General features: G+C 46.0%; 1 protein-coding gene across 2 annotated transcripts in view; it reads right to left on the bottom strand.

The window, feature by feature from the left end:
- Nucleotides 1–3871: 3871 nt before the first annotated feature.
- The window catches only part of LOC119381711 (major facilitator superfamily domain-containing protein 6), an 85014-nt gene continuing 78686 nt past the window's right edge, over nt 3872–10199 (bottom strand). For both annotated transcript variants that reach the window (XM_049412469.1, XM_049412468.1), the window contains exon 5: nt 3872–7827. In XM_049412469.1, the coding sequence (XP_049268426.1) occupies nt 7700–7827 (128 nt within the window). In that variant the 3' untranslated portion in view covers nt 3872–7699. The remainder of the gene's footprint in view (nt 7828–10199) is intronic.

Here is a 10199-nt window from a genome sequence, read left to right as displayed (position 1 = left end):
GTACACACAAGTTGTGTTCGTGGCACAAGGAAGGAGGTTACCAAGTACCGCATAGGCCTCACAACCGTGCATTGTAGCAGTTATTTATTGTTTCTTCCTTAATCTGTGTTAACGTTAGCTGGGTCGCCCCGTACTAGGGAACGCCAGAAAGCCCCACATGCCATCAAAAGTCCTAAGGCAGCTGACTATGGGACTTTAAAATGATGTGTATGCGGAATAACAAACACAGTTCAGCCGCTTCTACCAACAAAACGGCCGCTATTCCTTTTCCCACCCATTTGGTCACAGATAAAATCTGAACATCGTATATGACAATGCGCATGGGATCAGAACTCTCCGCCGTTCGTGCCGATTCTGCACAAATAGAACAGTAATCAACAGGCACATGGACAGTGTTGCGATTCTACAACAGCCCTTGAAAGCATGCAGCTGGCACGGCGCCATGGTATTTACGAGCAGTTAATTTCAAACAACAGAAATCTATATATAATCGCGTTTCAGAAAAAAAATTGACGTGATCTTCCAGTAGCTGACTAGTCGTTGCGGCACTTGTTGATGAAGCTCTCTATAAAAATAATAGTGCTCATGGTGAGCACTTCTTTTCTATGCTACCGTGGCAGCTAGCAATGACACTTTCGAGGAAAAGTGGTTGCGCGCCAACTAGACAAGGACACAGAAGACATGGACGAGCATATTTTTTAACTATAGACAAGGACGCAGAAGACACGGACGAGCGCATTTTGCGCTTGTCCGTGTCTTCTGCGTCCTATATAGTTTGCGCGCAACCATTTTTTTCCTTGCAAGTATGAATCAACTCGCCAGCAGAAAGTTTTATTGAACGCCAATGGAACCTTGCTCGGAAAAACAAGGCGGCTTATACATACCTGAAAGCAATATACGCTGGTACTCTTCGAACGTTCGTGTAGCGGTGCGCGGGCGTCACAGGAATCGGCGGTATTTGGCGAAATGTAGGCAAGCACGGGCGACGATAATGGCAAGCCGTGCCTTCTAATGAGGGTCGCCTCTCACGAATCATGCGAGTCGTCCCTCATTGCGGGAAATCGGACAGCCAGGTGAGGACGACAGCGGTCAGGTTCTCAAGCCCAGTGGCGTTCCTTTCTCGCGCACGCCCGCTAGCACATTCCGCACGAGAGCACGCTCTCTGCTTCTTCTACTGATGGTGATGACTACCTCCATCGCTGGCTCACACCCACATTGGGGGATTGGTCAAAGTACGAATACCTTTCAACGCGACCGCGCCACGTGGGAGACCTAAGGCCCGGTCGGCGAAAGCTCTGCAGGACTACCAATACAGTTGTTCCCAACCAACCAATAGCGTTAAAGAGCTCCTTTCGCAGAAATTCCGGTGTCGGCGTCGTTGGTTGTGAACGAAAAAACAGCGTTGTTCGTGACCGAAAAATCGAGAAATATGCAAATAAAATAAGGAATAAAGATCTTTGATTCGATTAAGAATCGAACCCAGGCCTTATGCGTGGAAAGCAGGTGTTCTACCACAGAGCTATGCTATCGCTTGAAACTTATTCGAAAAAAAAAAAACACTATATGAATGTCACGTAGTGGGAGGAGTCTCCTTAACGTATGCAATACTGCGTGGCAGAAGCGCATAATCGCGCCAGGTGTCAAAACATGTGTATTGCGCAACGAGTGAGTGTTTTAAAGGCCCACCCATTACGAAGCGCTCAGACATATTTAATCATCATCAGCAGCAAAAGCATCAACAAAGTGAACAGCTACGCAGGCTCGCACGTTGCCTTACACGGACGCGTAGTGGGCGCTTCGTTGATTCGCAAAACGAATAATTATGGCGTAGTGGGCACTTCTCAACTGTACTTGCATTAGGAATTCTGGAATAGTTTGAAACGACCATTGTTACGCGCACAGACGTTCGTTTCCTTGCGACACAGTTGAGGCATGCACCGAGAACCGAAGCCAGGCCAGCAGTTGAGAAGGCGGTGCGCACGGGGCCCGATCACGCTACCGCGTTCTACTCTTGAAGGCGAAGCTCAAGCGTCCTCCAAGTTTTTGTTTTTAGTGGCCACATATGAAGTGTATGGCTATTGAGAAATTTTAGAATAATGAGTATAAATTGAAAACTCACAGGGTCACTTATGCATTCACTTAACACGACTTGAAGGCGAAAGCCGCCTTCTTCTTCTTCTTCTTCTTCTCAGTCGATTGATTGATCCTGCCCCGCCACCCTCCAAAAGCTCTGCGCACCTAGCGTGGTTTTGCATTGCCTCCAGGATCGGAGGCACCTCACCTGGTTTTGCACTGACTGCGTGATCTGCCCCCTTTTGACCAAGCTAAAATGTCATGTGGGGACAGCAACACACGATGTCACGTGTCACAGCAACACGTGACGTCATACGGTGACGTCATCACGTGATCATTATTTGCATCACTCGTCCCCGACGCCGGAGGACGCCGACGGTCAAATTTCGTGCTTTATGAGGCATTTAAGGCTTTCGCCTTAATAGTGGTAATTTACGAACTCCGAGTCCAAACCGCCCTGATTCAATTAAACTAAATTAAATTAAATTGAACGGTTGAATGCATTGCCCAGAATTTTTCGCGTTTTGCCAATGACCGATTTTCTGTCTGCAATTGACATGTGATGTTATTGCCATTCCTTACATAGCCCATGATGGACTGCGGTATGTAGAAATAAAAATAAAATATTTTTCAACAGCGGAGCAGACGTCCCTGTGAGAATGGCGTAATGAGGAGGTTCCCAAGGACAAAATATTTGAAGTAGCGAAATTCAATTCAGTTCGATTAAATGCTTCTTTGCGAGTGTTTTTCCCTAGCAAACGGAAGACACTGCATGGTAAGAAAACTGTGTTCAATTCATTCCTCCTTATTACAAAATGAACACCGGGGGGAACGAGCCAGACCGGATCTGTGCATATAAAAGTTTAATTCTGGGACGCGACAGCGCAATCTTGTAAACATTTATTCTTCTTCTTCCTCCTCCTCCTCCTTTCCAATGTAGCCTCCAGCACAAGCGCAAAACAGAGCAGATCCAGTGCACAAGTTGGAATCTGGGCGAAGCGATAGCTTCGTGAAGTAAATTAATTGGCCGAGTTGAGGCTGCCCAAAGTATACTTGAAAAGCTTTGTAAGATGTTGATTTTCCTGACGGAGGCAAATGCCTAAAGCATGACAAAAATTACGCCTATAAAAAAGAATCGCCTCTGTCGATTGACTTCAGATCGAGAATTCCACGGTGCGTGCTTCTTCAGTCGGACACATTGTACCAGTGGCTTCGACTGAAGACGGCATTCACAAACACTTAGAGCGTACCAATTATCTTTACTCCGGTTGCGTTGAGGGCAGAAGGTATGCCTGCGTATTGCGACGAGGAACCTATAGCTTTGAGCGCCAAATGAACGGACTGCATGCGTCACGCTCCATTAACGTTATGCGTCATCTTAGGTCCTGCACTCCAAAACAAAGCCTCACCTTGAACTTATTGTTTCCATGACTATCGAAAATATGTCCTCGCGAAGATCTTTCAAGAATGTTTCATCTAACATTTCGATAGTACTGTGCGATGTAAGCGCACGTTAAAGAGCACCGGATGGTGGAAATTTCCGGAGCCCTCCGCTACTGGCATGCGTCATAATCATGCCATGTTTTTGGCACGTAAAACCCCGGAAATTGTGTCTTCCACATCACCTAGATTTCCAAAGGCCTCGAGGCGCGCAGGTTGCCGCTCTGCCCTTGCGCGATTTAGACCTTGTGATACACAGCGCTACGCACTCCCGACAGCTGCTTCATATGCGGGATGAATCCAAGTTTAGGAGCCTTTACAGGCCCATCGAGCGATGCAGCAAATAAGAGACAGCAGGTATAAAAAAAGGAGAAAATTTATTGTGTACAAACACACTCGGGCGAAAAGTTCGCCACAGGACTTCGTGACCACACGAGTTCCCAAAACGTTCCTTCCTTCTTTCGCTATACAGCATGGTCCGATAATTGCGTAGGCGAAACTACAGGCACGTGTATTGTACGCGGCAGTGCGCGCTGCGCCACGCCGTGTTTCGCAGGTGAATACTACACAGATTTGGGCAATATAAGTTGCTGCATAGCCGGACACCTTTCGAGATCATTCGTGTCACTCAAATCACACACAATATACCACAAAAAAAATGTTTAACTTGACCTCGCGATCTCAGAATCGCACATCACACACATCCCTTTTCATAAACTGATCTGAAAGTATGACACAGATTTGACCATTTCTAGTTACCCCCAACCCCAAACCACTCCGGCAACTACACCATATAGACGTCGATTGAGCAAGCGCTGCACATATTGACAGCGTACTGGCTGGGTAGGAAAAGTGATGCGCCCACGCGAGTCTCGTAGGATTTGTCTTGAAGGTACCACACGAACACTGAGCGTCTTCGATTATCAATCTCCGAAAGTCCTGCACCACCTGACCCTATGCGCACGCAACGATCTTTGGCTGAACGTTCCACCACAGGCGGTGTGGTATTATGAGGGACGAATAATCGAGGACGCCCACCGACACTTCCTGGCGTGCTCCATTCTATCGCGGCTTTGCAACAAGATCGCCATGCGGGACGAACGAACCATCGAGTTTGTTTTTTCTCTTCGTATTACGTCAGTTCGCGACGCATTAGAAAAATGTGAGGTAAGGTGTGGTATAGAGAAAACGAGACCAACAATGGGCATGTCCCGACTACTGAAAGGATCACGCGGTACATGCGCCATTACAGTGGCGATGCGGCTCGGCCCGCAAGAACAGCGCCACTGCGCAGCGCGCTGACATGATAAACAATTTCACAGTGGTTCCGTAGTAAAAGTTTACTGTTCGGAACTTAATATTACATGTTAAATCTGTGCACGCAAACCTAAGCACGCCTCGCGTAAGGTCCCCAAGAGAGCGCGTACACTATGCATCACCGTATACAGAGTACGCCGTAGTGACAAGCTAATTAATTAAAGTCTGCAAATAATCGCCCAGCGCAAGCTTAAATGCCTTTTTTGCTGAGACTTCCTTCATGGCGACCCAAAGCGTTGCGTGCAAGTCTACATAAAGTGCTATTCACGGGCACCAAGTGCAGCTATCCTCGACGACATATTTACAGCGCCTCGATCTGCCAAACTGATATATATTCGCGCGATCGCCTTGTTTCCAAAGTGGGCTCAGCATTCCTAGAGTGTTCCATGTATAAAAAACAAAAGGCTGGCTTAAGACGCGAGACCCGCCGCAGTACTCTGTCGCAAGATCTAGTCTTCATTCCTCGAGACAAAATCCGAATCAAGTAGTCAAGTAGGTTTTCACGCAGGTCAGCGTGTCAGCACACGGACGCAGAACATCTGCTGAAGGTATATCAGCACTGTACGCGTCGACTAGCGGTTTCAGCGCACCGTGCAATATGATAACATATTGTGGCTGTGCCAATGTGCCGCTTAGAAACCAAGTAACGCTTAAGGCTCTGCATTTAACTTTTTTCTTTGCAACCAGTCACCGCCCTGCAGAAGTGTGCAAGGCAAAATTACGCGCATGTCTGACACTGTTCGTCTTATAGTCCAGAAAACAATGGTGTATACGCAAGTTGTAAGAGCATGTTTATCGCAATCTTGCTCGACTCTGGGAACGTTAGCGAGGTCAAGTAGAAGCCTGCTAAACTTGTACTTTCATGCTATTGAAGTAAACCAGTGCTTGCAAGGATTATTGAAAACACTGTCGTGCGAAGTAGGCTATATATTACAATCTTCTCACACTGCCGTCGTCACAACACCCACACTCGTAACACACACACACACACACAGACACAAGGTTAAGATAGTTTTGTTAAAACCTGACGCGCAAGTAAATCGCAGCAGTAAAACCTAAGTGTAAATAATAATAATAATAAAGCAGGCTTCGATTAGCCGCAACTGACGAGCTCTCCAAGAGACGAAAGTGTCGGCGAATGCGTGCATGCCTGCCCAAGAAAAAAGTGTGAGCGTAATTCACAACCAAACTGAACCTGAGTGTAACAACTTCTCGGCTATATCATACAAGTTACAACTGACCGCGATGCGATATGCTTGCAATGGGATAGATTGTCTGTACTTACAACTGCTGAGGTGCTACGAGAAACAGTTATAAGCAGGTAATTGCCACTAAGACGAGCATCCTTTTAACAGCTTAAGCATACGCTCAGGTTCCAAAATATGGCTAAAACCCATGTGTTCTCGGTCATAGCGGACAGTGTTGCACAGTCATTCACGTTCTTGCTGTTATACGTCCCTATGACAATATCTAATAGTAAATACGTAGCGACCCTTGAAGTAAAGAAGAAAAATATTTCATAATGCAGGAAAGTACGAGATTTGATCGAGTATCAGAACCACCCCTCTCTTCAAGGGCTGCAAAGAATATTCAAACCGAGAGCAACTTTATATTGGCACAAAGCTTACACTTTAGGCGAAAGCTTTAAGCAGACTGTAAACTACGGCGCAACGCTTGAAAGTATAGTCGCACTATAGAAAAAATGAAGCTTCCCCATGGTGGCGAATAATGAGCGACTGCATAAAAAAGGAGGCTTACAGAGTTGACTATGTTCAAAACAATGGTACCATACATTTATGAGAATCTAGTGCATTAGACAAGCCATCTCAATGTTTATTTACTGTGTTTCCACAGTGACAGGAAGTCGGGATGTAGGTAATACAAGTCCCCTATAAATGTTCATCACATCGTAAATGCTAAATCTACATTCATCGAACAGCAACTAAGATACTAAAACAGACTATGCAACGCGATACAAAAGGATCACAGATAATCCGCTGTGTACTTTGCTTCTGCGTGTAGTGTTACACCTTTAGCCGCAGGTACATGGATTTGGTAAATGCGCTCGATAAACTAAAGCAGTGCAAACTACAGAATAGCTACTGGTGTAAGAAACAGTAAAAATTAAGAACGGTATTAGGTAGAAACAATAAAATTCAACAATTAAGGTCCATCGTTCGTAAACACCCGATTTACACTTGATTTACACTTCTCGCACTTCCTAGTTTCCGTGAAGCTGACAAGGCGTTCGAATAATATAATACGTTACGTTGACGTTGAACACGGTTTTTTTTTTTTTTTTCGTTATCGAGCCTCGCACGATTTTCATTGCTGTCTAATTTGTGAGAATGGCATCAGAAGAAGCAGGCGCTGACTCAATATGTACTAAGTACAACATTTATGCCCCGATTTCTCGATTCTCAGGCAATATAACGCTAAGCAGATAACATCCTCTTTTTGTATGGCTCGTCTCGCGTCTTCTACATTTAAACAAAGCCGCCAAACATATTCGGCTGTGTACCGTCAACGCGGCCATGCCGAACCAAAACTAGAAGAAAAAAAAATCATACGCTTTATATTGAAATGTACACTTAAAACATACGAAAACGACGCACAACAAAAAAATACAGGCTTATCAAATACATTGAGCCACCGACGACACTTTGCCGTCTATGGGCGGCAAAATAAAGATAGCGCGCGGCGCAGCGCTTCGCAACAGGCCGCGCGCCCTGCAGTCGTGGTCGAGAAGGTGCCTTCAGAAGGCGAGAACAACCTTCTCGCACGGGCGTCCTAATAGTGTGACGCCCAGTTAACGAGTCCGTGGCAGGGAGTACGGCGCCAACAACTCTGCGTCCCGAGGCGAGACCGTTCAAACGACGTCTTCATCTTCTTCCTCTTTGGAATTGCGGGAGTCATCCGGCTGCCGACCTTTCGTCGTCAGCACGGGGTCCTGTTCCGCTTCTGGTTGCGATTGCTGAGAGCCACTCAGCACGGATTCTGCGCAGGCGCGTGGAAGAGGAAAAAAAAAAAACAGATGATATTGTAAGCGTTCACGCAGGCAGGCCGCGCAAAACTCCGTAAAGGGACACTAAAGGCAAATAACTATGTCGACGTCGATTGTCGAAATAGGGTTCCAGAAACCTCGTAGTGCTTGTTTCGGGCCAAGGAAACGCTTAGTTTGAAAGTAAATCACACTTTAGCGGTCATCATATCGTTAGAGCAATTCAAACCGCCCGCATCTGAGAACGGCCTTCTGGCGTAGCAGCCGCCATGCCCGCACTGCCTGACAAGCGGCGCATCGGTGCAGCGGGAAAAAATAGGTTTTAGCGGAGCACATCCAGGAAAAAACGCAACTTGCGTCGTTCTCAAGGGTAACGTCGAGAAGTTCTTTTTCGCATGGATGGGACCGAAATGCACAAGTTTCATTTCATTTCGTGTTGTAATGAAATGAAATGTTTGTCATGGGCAGTTTGAGTACTCGTGATTAATTGTACTGAGGCCCTACTACGTCATCAGGCTTGTGTTCAAGATTGTTCCGCTGGTGGTGCGAATCGTGTCCTACATTTACCTTAATTTCTCGATGACTAAAGCACTCCTGTGTATTATACTGACGCTTTAGACTTTACGACACATTGACTTTTTACTCTGACATAAAAGGTTATTTGCCTTCAGTGCCTCTTTATAAATGTATCAGATCTGTTTAATCGCAAATACAAGTCTAGCAATCAAAGAAATAAAAAGTCGTCGATTTTTTTTTTTGCTTTTTGGTTTTTTTGCGGTCAGTACTCTATCAGTGGCATAAAGTCAGCACCAAGCGCAAGTGCAGCTTAAAGAAGGTCTATTAGCCTCGAGAACGAACACTGGCGTCGCTGCAGTCGCTCCGATGTGACGTCACGGCAAGGACTCGCCTGCTCCGTCTCCGGCTATTACAGTTTCCTGAGCCCGCCGTCTACCGCTCTTTCGCGATGCAGTGGCGATTACACCTCAATTTTACGATGCAAATCTCCTAAGGCAGAAGGTGGAAGCTTTTTTTACTAGCGAAAGTTAACGAAGTCATGTAAAGTTTCGATGATATAGCTTTGGATAGGCAAACTCTCGTCCGAACGAAAAAACAAACTGAGAAGGGTTATGCCAGCAAGACATTGCATAGTTGATTTCACTGCCTATACTCAAAGAAATCGGTGCTAAAATATGTATGCCAATTAGTTCTAACCTTATTACAACACGACATAGACTCCAAGGTTAAAACACGTTTCCGGAAGTATTACAAATGAAATTACGGCGTTTTCAATTCACTAAGCACATTTCGGTCGGTCGTAAAAGTTGCGTCTGCTTCTGTAAATAATCTAGGCGATTCGACAGAATCGCGGTGCCACACACACAACTGTTTCGGAAATGCTGAGATGTTGGTATACTTGGATATATGTACAGATTTCCTAACAGTCGTCAGGGATAATGTAGTCGTGCACCCTGATTTGCTTGAACTGCTGATCCGATGAACCACCGCGTCACAAACGTTAATGTTCATTTCATGAGCGAGCACTTCTGATAGCAATCGCTTGCCAGACAAACGCCAGAATGCAAAATGGGCGTACTGCAGTGTTCCGACGACGCACTCAAACATTCGTAATAATTAAACGTCCTTCGCCTCAATGTAGCGACGACTGGTCCCGCACGTCGTGTCTATACATACAGGTTGATGCTGCTCAGGGGTAATGAAATGGATGGAACATTTATGTAAGAGTGACATCTAAACTGCGTGACTGCGCCGTTGCAATAATGCTGCATGAAGACACAATCTGACAGCAATAAGAAGTCTCCGCAATTAACCTCAACTTGTTTTTGTAGTGAAATGAAGCACCGAAATTATTGCAAGAAGAACTTGAAACTACGATCAGAGAGCAAGTACACAAGAAAAACTAAAATGACAGCTTCGGCGGTATTCTGGGGCGAGCGCTTAAATATATTTCGCGAGACTCGATACTGCATGCCTTTTTGTAACCGCGCGCGGGGCTTAATTGGCAGACCGGCAGAAATGCTCTCCGCATATCGCGGACGCGTCCAATGCAAATAACACTTGTGGAGGCGAAACCATCACATCTCCTAAGGATTAACCCGTGAACAACGCTTCCTAATAACGTCAGAAACCACGACATGATTGTGAGGCATGCTGTAAATTAATTTTGACCACCTCGAATTTTTTAACGTGCTGCTGTATCTAAGCACAGGTATGTTCTTGCTTTTCATCCTCGTCGGAATGCAGGCTGCTGTGGTCAGGAATGAAACCCATCTTCGAGGTTAGTAGCGCGACACAACACAACCTGATCCCCCCTTTCGAAGTGTGCACGCACGATGGAGTGCGGGCGCCC

The sequence above is a fragment of the Rhipicephalus sanguineus genome, chromosome 2, assembly GCF_013339695.2.
Source record: "Rhipicephalus sanguineus isolate Rsan-2018 chromosome 2, BIME_Rsan_1.4, whole genome shotgun sequence".
Lineage (NCBI taxonomy): Eukaryota > Metazoa > Arthropoda > Arachnida > Ixodida > Ixodidae > Rhipicephalus > Rhipicephalus sanguineus.
Note: the sequence above shows the minus strand (reverse complement) of the source record. Positions and strands in the feature narration are given on the sequence as shown.